Consider the following 13,901-nt stretch of genomic DNA (forward strand, 5'->3'; position numbering starts at 1 on the left):
CAGAGCCATTGTCCTTTGCTTCTCAGTCAGCCCCCGCTGTTGGCCACATTCAGAGAGACGGGTTTGGTCGCATGATCTATCAGTCCCATTCCAACTGGAGTTGGTGATCTCCCATTAGTTCTGTCCCACCGTCTCCATGAGTGAACGCACCCCTCTTGTTCCTGACTTTCTCCCTCAAGTTCTCGCTCCTTCTGCTCCTCATGAGGACCTTGGGAGCTCAGTCCAGTGCTCCAATGTGGGGCTCAGTCACCTTCCCCATCTGTCGCCAGCTGGAGGTTCCCTCACGGTCCTGACTTTCTTTCTCATGTTCTCTCTCCTTCTGCTCCTCATCAGGACCTTCGGAGCTCAGTCCGGTGCTCCAATGTGGGGCTCTGTCATTTTCTTCATCTATTGTCAGGTGGAGGTTCTATGGTGATATGCAAGAAATTCATCAGTATGGCTATAGGAACTGGTCTTTTCAGGCTCCCTCTCCTCAGCTGCCCAAGGAACTAACTGGGGGCATCTCCCTGGAAACCTGGGAACCCCTCTAGGGTCAAGTCTCTTGACAACCCTCAGGTAGCTCCTTAAATTAAGATATATGCTTCCCTGCTCCCATATCCACCCTTCCTATATCCCAAGCACCCCATTCCTCCGAGCTCCCCCCGTTCTCCCCTTCACACTTTTCTCTCCCCCATCTTCCCTTGGCCCAGTCTTGCCCAACCCTCAAGTTCCCAATTTTGCCTGGCAATCGTGTCTACTTCCAATATCCAGGAGGATTACTATATCTTTTTTTGGGAGTTCACCTTCTTATTATCTTCTCAAGGATCCCAAATTTATAGGCTCGATGCCCTTTAATTATGGCTAGAAACCGAATATGAGTGAGTACATCCCATGTTCATCTTTATGGGTCTGGGTTACCTCACTCAGAATAGTGTTTTCTATTTCCATCCATTTGCCTGCAAAATTCAAGATGTCATTGTTTTTTACCGCTGAGTAGTATTCTAGCATGTATATATTCCACAGTTTCTTCATCCATTCTTCCACTGAAGGGCATCTAGGTTGTTTCCAGGATCTGGCTATTACAAATAATGCTGCTATGAACATAGATGAGCATATGCTTTTGTTGTATGATTGGGCATCTCTTGGGTAGATTCCCAATAGTGGAATTGCTGGGTCCTGGGGTAGGTTGATCCCGAATTTCCTGAGAAACCACCACACTGCTTTCCAAAGTGGTTGCACAAGTTTGCATTCCCACCAGCAATGGATGAGTGTACCCCTTACCCCACAACCTCTCCAGCAAAGGTTATTATTGGTGTTTTGGATTTTAGCCAATCTGACAGGTGTAAGATGATATCTCAAAGTTGTTTTGATTTGCATTTCCCTGATAGCTAGGGAGGTTGAGCATGACCTTAAGTGTCTTTTGGCCATTCGAACTTCTTCTGTTGAGAATTCTCTGTTCAGTTCAGCGCCCCATTTTTTAATTGGGTTAATTGGCATTTTACCGTCTAGTCTCTTGAGTTCCTTATATATTTTAGAGATCAGACCTTTGTCAGTTGCAGGGTTGGTGAAGATCTTTTCCCAGTCAGTAGGCTGCCTTTGTGTCTTAGTGACAATGTCCTTTGCTTTACAGAAGCTGCTCAACTTCAGGAGGTCCCATTTATTCAATGTTGCCCTTAAAGTCTGTGCAGCTGGGGTTATGCGTAGGAAACGGTTCCCTGTGCCCATTTGTTGTAGAGTACTTCCCACTTTCTCCTCTATCAAGCTCAATGTGTTCAAATTAATATTGAGGTCTTTAATCCATTTGGACTTGAGTTTTGTGCATGGTGATAGATATGGATCTACTTTCATTCTTCTACAGGTTGACATCCAGTTATGCCAGCACCATTTGTTGAAGATGCCCTCTTTCTTCCATTGTGTACTTTTGGCTCCTTTATCAAAAATCAGGTGTTCATAGGTTTGTGGTTTAAGATCCGGGTCTTCTATACGATTCCATTGGTCAACCTCTCTGTTTTTATGCCAATACCAAGCCGTTTTCAATACTGTAGCTTTGTAATAGAGTTTGAAGTCAGGGATGGTAATGCCTCCAGAAGAACCTTTATTGTATAAGATTTTTTTGGCTATCCTGGGTTTCTTGTTTTTCCATATAAAGTTGATTATTGTCCTCTCAATCTCTGTGAAGAATTTTAATGGGACCTTGATTGGGATTGCATTGAATCTATAGATTGCTTTTGGTAGAATTGCCATTTTTACTATGTTGATCCTCCCAATCCACGAGCAGGGGAGATCCTTCCATTTCCTGGTATCCTCTTCAATTTCTTTCTTCAAAGACTTAAAGTTCTTGTCAAATAAATCCTTCACTTCCTTGGTTAGAGATACTCCCAGATATCTTATGCTATTTGTGGCTATTGTGAAAGGTGATACTTCTCTGATTTCCCTCTCTGCTTCCTTATCCTTTGTGTATAGGAGGGCGACTGATTTTTTGGAGTTGATCTTGTAACCTGCCACGTTACTGAAGGAGTTTATCAGCTGTAGGAGTTCTTTGGTGGAGTTTTTGGGGTCGCTTATGTATACTATCATATCATCTGCAAATAATGAAAGTTTAACTTCTTCCTTTCCAAATTGAATCCCCTTGATTCCCTTATGTTGTCTTATTGCTATTGCTAGAACTTCAAGCACTATATTGAAGAGATAAGGAGAGAGTGGACAGCCTTGTCGTGTTCCTGAATTTAGTGGGATAGCCTTGAGTTTCTCTCCGTTTAATTTGATGTTAGCTGTCGGCTTGCTGTAAATAGCTTTTATTATATTTAGGAATGACCCTTGTATCCCTAATCTCTCCAAGACCTTTATCATAAAAGGGTGCTGAATTTTGTCAAATGCTTTTTCAGCATCTAATGAGATGACCATATGGTTTTTTTTCCCTACAGTTTGTTTATATGATGGATTACATTGATAGATTTTCGTATGTTGAACCAGCCCTGCATCTCTGGGATGAAGCCTACTTGATCGTAATGGATAATTTTTCTAATGTGTTCTTGGATTCGGTTTGCCAGTATTTTATTGAGAATTTTTGCGTCAATGTTCATGAGTGAGATTGGCCTGTAATTCTCTTTCTTGGTTGAGTCTTTGTGTGGTTTAGGTATCAGGGTAACTGTAGCTTCATAGAAGGAATTTGGCAGTGACTCTTGTGTTTCTATATTATGAAATACCTTAAGGAGTATAGGTATTAGGTCTTCTTGGAAGTTCTGGTAGAATTCCGCATTGAAACCATCTGGTCCTGGGCTCTTTTTGGTAGGGAGGTTTCTGATAACAGTTTCTAATTCTTCGCGACTAACAGGATTATTTAGAGCATTTACCTGGTCCTGGTTTAACTTTGGTATATGGTATTTATCTAAAAAACTGTCCATTTCTTTTACATTTTCCAATTTTGTGGCATACAGGCTTTTGTAGTAAGATCTAATGATTTTCTGAATTTCCTCTGTGTCTGTGGTTATGTCCCCCTTTTCATTTCTGATCTTATTAATTTGCGTGTTCTCCCTCTGCCGTTTGATTAGTTTGGCTAAGGGTTTGTCAATCTTGTTGATTTTCTCCAAGAACCAGCTTCTTGTTTCATTGATTCTTTGGATTGTTTTCTGTGTTTCTATTTTGTTGATTTCTGCCCTCAATTTGATTATTTCCAGTCTTCTACTTCTCCTAGGTGAGTCTGCTTCTTTTTTTTTCCAGAGCTTTCAGGTGTGCTGTTAAGTCACCAATGAGCGCTTTCTCCGTTTTCTTTAAGTGGGCACTTAGTGCTATGAACTTTCCTCTTAGCACTGCTTTCATTGTGTCCCATAGGTTTGAGTATGTTGTGTCTTTGTTTTCATTAAATTCAAGAAAGACTTTAATTTCTTTCTTTATTTCTTCCTTGACCCAGGTGTGGGTCAGTAGTTGACTGTTCAGTTTCCATGAGTTTGTGGGCTTTCTGGGGGTAGCATTGTTGTTGAATTCTAATTTTAATCCATGGTGATCCGATAAGACACAGGTGGTTACTAATATTTTTTTGTAACTGTGGAAGTTTGCTTTGTTACCAAGTATATGGTCAATTTTCGAAAAGGTTCCATGAGCCGCAGAGAAGAAGGTATATTCTTTCCTATTTGGGTGGAATGTTCTATAGATGTCTGTTAAGTCCATTTGGTTCATTACCTCCATTAAGTCTTTCAATTCTCTGTTAGGTTTCTGTCTGATTGACCTGTCCATTGGTGAGAGAGGAGTGTTGAAGTCTCCAACTATTAGTGTGTGTGGTTTGATGGCTGCCTTGAGTTCTAGAAGTGTTTCTTTTACATAAGTGGGAGCTTTTATATTAGGGGCATAGATATTCAGGATTGAGACTTCATTCTGATGGATTTTTCCTGTTATGAGTATAAAGTGTCCCTTTCCATCTCTTCTGATTGATTTTAGTTTGAAGTCAACTTTGTTGGAAATTAGAATGGCCACACCCGCTTGTTTCTTAGGGCCATTTGCTTGATAAACCTTTTCCCAACCCTTTACTCTGAGTAGATGTCTGTCTTTGTGGTTGAGGTGTGTTTCTTGTAAACAGCAAAATGTTGGATTCTGTTTTCGTATCCAGTCTCTTAGCCTGTGCCTTTTTATAGGTGAATTGAGTCCATTGATATTAAGTGATATTAATGACCAGTGGTTGTTAACTTCAGTCATTTTTAGTAGTAGAGTTTGTGTGTTTCCCTTCTTCTAGTTGTGCTGGTGAAGGGTCGCTAGATGCCTGAGTTATTGTGGGCGTTGTTGGACTCCTTGGTTTGTGATTTTCCTTCTATTACTTTCTGCAAGGCTGGATTTGTGGCTGCGTATTGTTTAAATCTGTTTTTGTCCTGGAATATCTTGTTTTCTCCATCAATGGTGAATGCAAGCTTTGCTGGGTATAATAGTCTAGGCTTGCATCCATGTTCCCTTAGTGTCTGTAGCACATCTATCCAAGCTCTTCTGGCTTTCATGGTTTCCATTGAGAAATCAGGTGTAATTCTGATAGGTTTCCCTTTATATGTTACTTGACCTTTTTCCTTTGCAGCTCTTAATATCTGTTCTTTATTCTGTATGTTTTGTGTTTTGATTATTATATGGCGTGGGGATGCTTTCTTTTGATCCAGTCTATTTGGTGTTCTGTAGGCTTCTTGTACCTTCATAGGAACATCCTTCTTTAGGTTGGGGAAGTTTTCTTCTATAATTTTGTTGAATATGTTTTCTGGGCCTTTGAGTTGTAATTCTTCTCCTTCTTCTACCCCAATTATTCTTAGGTTTGGTCTTTTCATGGTGTCCCAGATTTCCTGAATGTTTTGAGTTAAGAATTTGTTAGATTTGTTTAGTTCTTTAATCTGTGAGTTTATTTCCTCTATAGTATCTTCAGAGTCCGAGATTCTTTCTTCCATCTCTTGTATTCGGTTGGAAATACTTGTCTCTGAAGTTTCTGTTCGTTTACTCAGAGTTTCCATTTCCAGTCGTCCCTCAGATTGTGTTTTCTTCAATACCTCCATTTCATTTATCAGGTCTTGTACTGTTTCCCTTACCTGTTTGATTGCTTTTTCTTGTTTTTCTTGTTTTTCTTGGGTATCTTTGAGAGATTTATTTATTTTGTCTACCTTTTTGTTTGTCATCTCCATTTCTTTATGGCAGTTTTTTACCTCCTGTTTAAGGTCCTCTATTATTTTCATAAAGTACTGTTTAAGGTCGGTTTCTTCTATATCTTCTGGGGTAGGGTGTTCAATTCTTGTTGTTTCGGGATGTCTGGCTTGTGGTGATGTCATGTTGCCTTTCATGTTGTTGGAGGAGCTCCTGCTTTGGCGCCTGCCCATCTCTTCCTTCAAAGGGAGCCCGGAGGCGTTTGGTGTCCTAGACCAATCTTTGCTGTGACTGAAACTGGTTGGATCTCCCCAGTGCCAGAGGAGGACCTATTCCTTGTGACACAATCTGAAGAAGCCCGCACTCCCTTGCAGGAATCCTCAGACCTGCCTGGAGGTCCGTGTCTGACCCCTTTGGGTGGATGGCCTTAGAACAGGAGCAGGACACCTGAGAACACTAGGGAAAGCTTGGGAGAAACAGGGACGGGAGAAACAGACACAAGCCTGCAGAGGGAAGTGGGGGTAGGGGGTCTGTGCTCTCTTCCAGGGCAGGTTGCCCCAGGGTCCGCCTTCACTCACCAGTTCAGATGGAATGTCAGTGCACAGGATCAGGGATTCCAGGCAGCCCAGGGTCGCAGCCCAGACAAAAGGGCCAAGGTGGGGGCAGGGCAGGATGGAATACCACACAGCGAACCTGGCAGCACAATCTGAAGGAGCCCGCACCCCTCCGCAGGAATCCTCAGACCTGCCTGGAGGCCAGAGTCTGACCCCTTTGGGTGAATGGCCTTAGAACTGGAGCAGGACACCCCAAAGAATGATGGATCCTCTGGCAGACTGTCAGGTCCCCTTGCAGGCCAAGCAGCTCTCAGACAAAGGCTTACCTTGCCCCGGGCAGTCAAATGAAGGAGGGGACCTCCCACCGGTCTGGGTGCACTCAATTCCAGGTCCCCAGAGCCCAAACAGGCTGAGCTGTGGGATTTTGTGGCCCCAAAGACGGGAGGATGAGGCAGGGGGAGGGGGAGAGGATTCTGGGTGCAAGCTGGGAAGGGACAGGGAGAGAGAGGCGGTATCCGGGGAGAATAACCCCTGCAGGAAGAGCAGGAAGTGTGCTGGAGGCAGGGGGAGTTGTGGAGTGTAGGTGGTCCCTCTCCGGGCAGCTGCCGCGGTTCGGGCACTCACTCCTCACTCACCCCAAAGAATGATGGATCCTCTGGCAGACTGTCAGGTCCCCTTGCAGGCCAAGCAGCTCTCAGACAGAGGCCTACCTTGCCCCGGGCAGTCAAATGAAGGAGGGGACCTCCCACCGGTCTTGGTGAACTCAATTCCAGGTCCCCAGAGCCCAAACAGGCTGAGATGTGGGATTTTGTGGCCTCAAAGACAGGAGGATGAGGCAGGGGAGGGGGGGAGGATTCTGGGTGCAAGCTGGGAAAGGACAGGGAGAGAGAAGCAGTATCCAGGGAGAATAACCCCTGCAGGAAGAGCAGGAAGTGTGCTGGAGGCAGGGGGAGTTGTGGAGTGTAGGTGGTCCCTCTCCGGGCAGCTGCCGTGGTTCGGGCACTCACTCCTCACTCACCCCAAAGAATGATGGATCCTCTGGCAGACTGTCAGGTCCCCTTGCAGGCCAAGCAGCTCTCAGACAAAGGCTTACCTTGCCCCGGGCAGTCAAATGAAGGAGGGGACCTCCCACCGGTCTGGGTGCACTCAATTCCAGGTCCCCAGAGCCCAAACAGGCTGAGCCCAAAGAATGATGGATCCTCTGGCAGACTGTCAGGTCCCCTTGCAGGCCAAGCAGCTCTCAGACAGAGGCCTACCTTGCCCCGGGCAGTCAAATGAAGGAGGGGACCTCCCACCGGTCTGGGTGCTCTCGATTCCAGGTCCCCAGAGCCCAAACAGGCTGAGCCCAAAGAATGATGGATCCTCTGGCAGACTGTCAGGTCCCCTTGCAGGCCAAGCAGCTCTCAGACAAAGGCTTATCTTGCCCCAGGCAGTCAAATGAAGGAGGGGACCTCCCACTGGCCTGGGTGCACTCAATTCCAGGTCCCAGGAGCCCAAACAGGTTGAGCTGTGGGATTTTGTGCCCCCCACACCCCCCCCAAAAAAAGCACGAGACCCTTTTCAAAAGGTGGATGATGGTGCCCAGTCGTCGATTCAGACTTCTTTCATCTGGTGTTGCACTGGACTCTGTGTTTGTGTGTGTGTGTGTGTGTGTGTGTGTGTGTGTTTGTGTGTGCTCTGACCTGAGGCCCTGAGCATGCTGTCACCTGAGCATAGATTCCTGCATGGAACTTCTTCTCTTCCTGGAGGTTCTCTCTGCAGGCAACGGGAATATGGAAGTGGCCACTTCCATTAATGCTCTGACAATCTCCCAGGAGCAAGGGCTGTATCCCTTAACCTCCAGATAGCGGGAGATTCGTAAGAAGTAGGTGCTGATGGCCATGGCCAAAGTAGGCAGACAGGTAGGTGTTTGCTCCCCTGTCCCTTCCAGAGCCTCCAGGCCACTCAACAGACTAGTGAGAAGGCGCCCAATTGTCCTCTCTGGCCAGGCATCTCTTGGGGCCTGTGGCCTGAAGAGCTGGAGAACCTGCCTAAGCATCTCAGAGTAGCAACAGGTGGCTTCTTCTCTCTGCTTTCCTTGGGTGATATGGCCTTTCTTCCAGGGACATCTGAAATCGGTTCTGTCTCGCAGGCACGAGAGGACCGGCACGATTTTCATTTGTTTTAATAAATGTAGAGTGTCCGTGCGCTGGGAATCAATTCTCCACGCTGCACTCCAGTCAAGTGTACAAGCTGTGCTGCAGCCCAGCTTTATGCTGATCAAGAGCAGAAGCACAGGCACCATGCTGAAATGTAAGGATTTGGGAGATGGCCAAAGAGGGCACGCACTTAAAGCAAGGCTTCAGACTCATTGAGCAATGAGATTTGCTGCTGCTTTAATAGTGAGTCAATGTCAACAAAAATCTAGTGAGTTTCCAAAATGCTTCCCATGCCGAAGTATAAACTAGTTATAATAATTCCATAAGAGAGCAAGTTCCAAACAAGCTAGTTAGAAATTTCCCCCTAAACCTAGTAATTGCCAAATATGCACGTCATAATGCAGTAGACAATATCCAGTCAGCTCCCTTGGGACTGGAGGGGGAGGAGAGGAGGGTAAGTGAGTCATCGGGAGGGAAATAAGAGGAGGAAAGAAGGTGGAAATTTGAAATATTTATAAAGCAATAAAAAATAAATAAAAAGTAGTGCTCTTCTCGGCAGGTTCAGGGAGCTGGTTGGCTCTACTCGGGTCTGGGCTCACTCTGAGTCCTTTTGCTTAGAGCACACTCCACCAAGGAAGGAGCCAGATTGCCGGCCTGGTTCTGCCTGTGCTCTGCCTATTCGGCAAGCAGCCGCCTGCAACTTAGGTCTAGACAGACTTGATTGGACAGAGGACCCATGGCAGAGAGAATGTTGGGGCTCCAAATCCAGAGAGCCAGACTTTGGTATGGTTTCCTTTATCTGACTCTGATGGTGTGTGTGAGTCGAGGTAGCCTTCTAGTTAGCCTTGAGCAGGCTGGAATGGAAAATAGGGAAGAAGAAGCTGGAAAGACTAGAGCTGCTGGCCACAGAGAGGAAGAGGAGCCCAGAGAGGACATGTGTAGATACTTGACCCCTATGCGCGGTGGCTGTGCTCAACCAACCTCCTTAAGTGGTACTTCAACCAGGAGGATGGCGATCCTGTCTTTCTTTGCTTCAGCACCACACTCATGGCAATGGCATTTCCTGTCGAAAATCCTCTTGCTCTGTTTCAGAGTGCTTCACTGTGGTGCCCCCTTCTCTGGGACTTGTTAGATCCTCTGAGCCTCTGGAACTAAAGGCAAGGTTCTCCCACTCCCTGGATTATTAGGCTTCCACTGACAATTGCTTTCACCGCCAATCTATGCTTTTGACGGTTTGGATCCTTTGTCTGTTTTCTTCCTATGATACACGTACATTTATTGTCATTAGAGTTTGCAACCATTAGTCTGCTGTCTGATGTCATTGATCCAGGGCCTTGGCCATCCATTATTAGGGCCCTTTCAATGAACAAGGATGAGGTAGCCTTCTGACTCCAGACTGAGTGTCTTGAGTTCTTAGTTAACAGAAGGAAGCGAGAACCCGCTGATCTGCCATGTAATGGCTTCAATTCCTGCCATGTGGTAAAATATTTGCCGTACAAGTGTCCATCTTAAAAAACTCATGGTAATTGCCTAACTCCCCGCAGGAATGGAAAGCCAAAGAGACAGTTTGGAATCATCAATTTATTAGTAATCATATAGGATATGGCCAACACACCCTTCCATTGTCCCAGTCTTAGAGCGTGATGTAAGATATATCCTTTTCAAAAGGTGGATGATGGTGCACTCTCCTTCGATTCAGACATCTTTCATCTCGTGTTGCCTTTGTACTCTCTCTCTCTCTCTCTCTCTCTCTCTCTCTCTCTCTCTCTCTCTATCTCTCTCTCTCTCTCTCTCTCTCTCTCTCTCTCTCTCTCTCTCTCTCTCTCTGTGTGTGTGTGTGTGTGTGTGTGTGTGCATGTGCTCTGACCTGAGGCCCTGAGCATGCTGTCACATGAGCGTGGATTCCTGCATGGAGCTTCTTCTCTTCCTGGAGGTTCTCTCTGCAGGCACCGGGAATATGGAAAGGGCCACTTGCATTTCTGCTCTGACAATTTCCCAGGAGCAAGGGCTGTATCCCTTTCCCTCCAGATAGTGGGAGATTTGTAAGAAGTAGGAGCGGATGGCCATGGCCATAGTAGGCAGACAGGGAGGTGTTTGCTTCCCTGTCCCTTCCAGAGCCTCCAGGCCACTCAAAAGACTAGTGAGAAGGCGCCCAATTGTCCTCTCTGGCCAGGCATCTCTTGGGGCCTGTGGCCTGAAGAGCTGGAGAACCTGCCTAAGCATCTCAGAGTAGCAACAGGTGGCTTCTTCTCTCTGCTTTCCTTGGGTGATATGGCCTTTCTTCCATGGACATCTGAAATCGGTTCTGTCTCGCAGGCACGAGAGGACCGGCACGATTTTCATTTGTTTTAATAACTGTAGAGTGTCCGTGCGCTGGGAATCAATTCTCCACGCTGCACTCCAGTCAAGTGTACAAGCTGTGCTGCAGCCCAGGTTTATGCTCATCAAGAGCAGAAGCACAGGCACCATGCTGAAATGTAAGGATTTGGAGATGGCCAAAGAGGGCACGCGCTTAAAGCAAGGCTTCAGACTCATTGAGCAAGGAGATTTGCTGCTGCTTTAATAGTGAGTCAACGTCAACAAAAATCTAGTGAGTTTCCAAAATGCTTCCCATGCCGAAGTATAAACTAGTTATAATACCTCCATAAGAGAGCAAGTTCCAAACAAGCTAGTTAGAAATTTCCCCCTAAACCTAGTAATTGCCAAATATGCACGTCATAATGCAGTGGACAATATCCAGTCAGCTCCCTTGAGACTGGAGGGGAGGAAATGAGGGTGAGTGAGTCATCGGGAGGGAAATAAGAGGAGGAAAGCAGGTGGAAATTTGAAATATATATAAAGCAATAAAAAATAAATAAAAAGTAGTGCTCTTCTCAGCAGGTTCAGGGAGCTGGGTGGCTCTACTGGGGTCTGGGCTCACTCTGAGTCCTTTTGCTTCCTTTTGCACACTCCACCCAGGAATAGCAGGGTGCCGGCCTGGTTCTGCCTGTCCTCTGCCTATTCAGCAAGTAGCCGCCTGCAACCTAGGTATAGACAGACTTGATTGGACAGAGGACCCATGGCAGAGAGAATGTTGGGGCTCCAAATCCAGAGAGCCAGACTTTGGTATGGATTCCTTTATCTGACTCTGATGGTGTGTGTGGGTCGAGGTAGCCTTCTAGCTAGCCATGGGCAGGCTGGAATGGAAAATGGGGAAGTAGAAGCTGGAAAGACTAGAGCTGCTGGCCACAGAGAGGAAGAGGAGCCCAGAGAGGACATGTGTAGATGCTTGACCCCCATGCGCGGTGGCTGTGCTCAACCAACCTCCTTCAGTGGTACTTCCACCAGGAGGATGGCGATCCTGTCTTTCTTTGCTTCAGCACCACACTCATGGCAATGGCATTTCCTGTCGAAAATCCTCTTGCTCTGTTTCAGAGTGCTTCACTGTGGTGCCCCCTTCTCTGGGACTTGTTAGATCCTCTGAGCCTCTGGAACTAAAGGCAAGGTTCTCCCACTCCCTGGATTATTAGGCTTTCACTGACAATTGCTTTCACCGCCAATCTATGCTTTTGACGGTTTGGATTCTTTGTCTGTTTTCTTCCTATAATACACGTACATTTATTGTCATTAGAGTTTGCAACCATTAGTCTGCTGTCTGATGTCATTGATCCAGGGCCTTGGCCATCCGTTATTAGGGCCCTTTCAATGAACAAGGATGAGGTAGCCTTCTGACTCCAGACTGAGTGTCTTGAGTTCTTAGTTAACAGAAGGAAGCGAGAACCCGCTGATCTGCCATGTAATGGCTTCAATTCCTACCATGTGGTAAAATATTTGCCGTACAAGTGTCCATCTTAAAAAAACTCATGGTAATTGCCTAAATCCCCGCAGGAATGGAAAGCCAAAGAGACAGTTTGGAATCATCAATTTATTAGTAATCATATAGGATATGGCCAACACACCCTTCCATTGTCCCAGTCTTAGAGCGTGATGTAAGATATATCCTTTTCAAAAGGTGGATGATGGTGCACTCTCCTTCGATTCAGACATCTTTCATCTCGTGTTGCCTTTGTACTCTCTCTCTCTCTCTCTCTCTCTCTCTCTCTCTCTCTCTCTCTCTCTCTCTCTCTGTGTGTGTGTGTGTGTGTGTGTGCATGTGCTCTGACCTGAGGCCCTGAGCATGCTGTCACATGAGCGTGGATTCCTGCATGGAGCTTCTTCTCTTCCTGGAGGTTCTCTCTGCAGGCACCGGGAATATGGAAAGGGCCACTTGCATTTCTGCTCTGACAATTTCCCAGGAGCAAGGGCTGTATCCCTTTCCCTCCAGATAGCGGGAGATTCGTAAGAAGTAGGAGCGAATGGCCATGGCCATAGTAGGCAGACAGGGAGGTGTTTGCTTCCCTGTCCCTTCCAGAGCCTCCAGGCCACTCAAAAGACTAGTGAGAAGGCACCCAATTGTCCTCTCTGGCCAGGCATCTCTTGGGGCCTGTGGCCTGAAGAGCTGGAGAACCTGCCTTAGCATCTCAGAGTAGCAACAGGTGGCTTCTTCTCTCTGCTTTCCTTGGGTGATATGGCCTTTCTTCCAGGGACATCTGAAATCGATTCTGTCTCGCAGGCACGAGAGGACCGGCACGATTTTCATTTGTTTTAATAACTGTAGAGTGTCCATGCGCTGGGAATCAATTCTCCACGCTGCACTCCAGTCAAGTGTACAAGCTGTGCTGCAGCCCAGGTTTATGCTCATCAAGAGCAGAAGCACAGGCACCATGCTGAAATGTAAGGATTCGGGAGATGGCCAAAGAGGGCACGCGCTTAAAGCAAGGCTTCAGACTCATTGAGCAAGGAGATTTGCTGCTGCTTTAATAGTGAGTCAACGTCAACAAAAATCTAGTGAGTTTCCAAAATGCTTCCCATGCCGAAGTATAAACTAGTTATAATACCTCCATAAGAGAGCAAGTTCCAAACAAGCTAGTTAGAAATTTCCCCCTAAACCTAGTAATTGCCAAATATGCACGTCATAATGCAGTGGACAATATCCAGTCAGCTCCCTTGTGACTGGAGGGGGAGGAGAGGAGGGTGAGTGAGTCATCAGGAGGGAAATAAGAGGAGGAAAGCAGGTGGAAATTTGAAATATATATAAAGCAATAAAAAAATAAATAAAAAGTAGTGCTCTTCTCGGCAGGTTCACGGAGCTGGGTGGCTCTACTCGGGTCAGGGCTCACTCTGAGTCCTTCTGTTTAGAGCACACTCCACCCAGGAAGGAGCCAGATTGCTGGCCTGGTTCTGCCTGTGTTTTGCCTATTCGGCCAGCAGCCGCCTGGAACCTAGGTCTAGACAGACTTGATTGGACAGAGGACCCATGGCAGAGAGAATGTTGGGGCTCCAAATCCAGAGAGCCAGACTTTGGTATGGTTTCCTTTATCTGACTCTGATGGTGTGTGTGGGTCGGGGTAGCCTTCTAGCTTGCCTTGGGCGGGCTGAATGGGAAATGGGGAAGTAGAAGCTGGAAAGACTAGAGCTGCTGGCCACAGAGAGGAAGAGGAGCCCAGAGAGGACATGTGTAGATGCTTGACCCCCATGCGCGGTGGCTGTGCTCAGCCAACCTCCTTAAGTGGTACTTCAACCAGGAGGATGGCAATCCTGTCTTTCT

General features: G+C 46.5%; 3 protein-coding genes across 3 annotated transcripts; all 3 read right to left on the minus strand.

Annotated features, from left to right (window-relative positions):
* Window positions 1-7,839: 7,839 nt before the first annotated feature.
* On the minus strand, window positions 7,840-8,421 carry LOC119817269 (interferon alpha-6-like). Its single transcript, XM_038334436.1, has one exon. It carries the CDS (start codon window positions 8,419-8,421, stop codon window positions 7,840-7,842), a length of 582 nt encoding a protein of 193 aa, XP_038190364.1.
* A 1,741-nt stretch (window positions 8,422-10,162) lies between these two features.
* LOC119817271 (interferon alpha-6-like) lies at window positions 10,163-10,744 on the minus strand. The gene has a single exon (XM_038334437.2). It carries the CDS (start codon window positions 10,742-10,744, stop codon window positions 10,163-10,165), a length of 582 nt encoding a protein of 193 aa, XP_038190365.2.
* Window positions 10,745-12,437: 1,693 nt separating this feature from the next.
* Window positions 12,438-13,019, minus strand: LOC119817272 (interferon alpha-6-like). Its single transcript, XM_038334438.1, has one exon. The coding sequence runs from the start codon at window positions 13,017-13,019 to the stop codon at window positions 12,438-12,440; it is 582 nt and encodes a 193-aa protein (XP_038190366.1).
* Window positions 13,020-13,901: the final 882 nt, after the last annotated feature.

This window comes from Arvicola amphibius, chromosome 6, assembly GCF_903992535.2.
Source record: "Arvicola amphibius chromosome 6, mArvAmp1.2, whole genome shotgun sequence".
In the NCBI taxonomy this organism is placed as follows: domain Eukaryota; kingdom Metazoa; phylum Chordata; class Mammalia; order Rodentia; family Cricetidae; genus Arvicola; species Arvicola amphibius.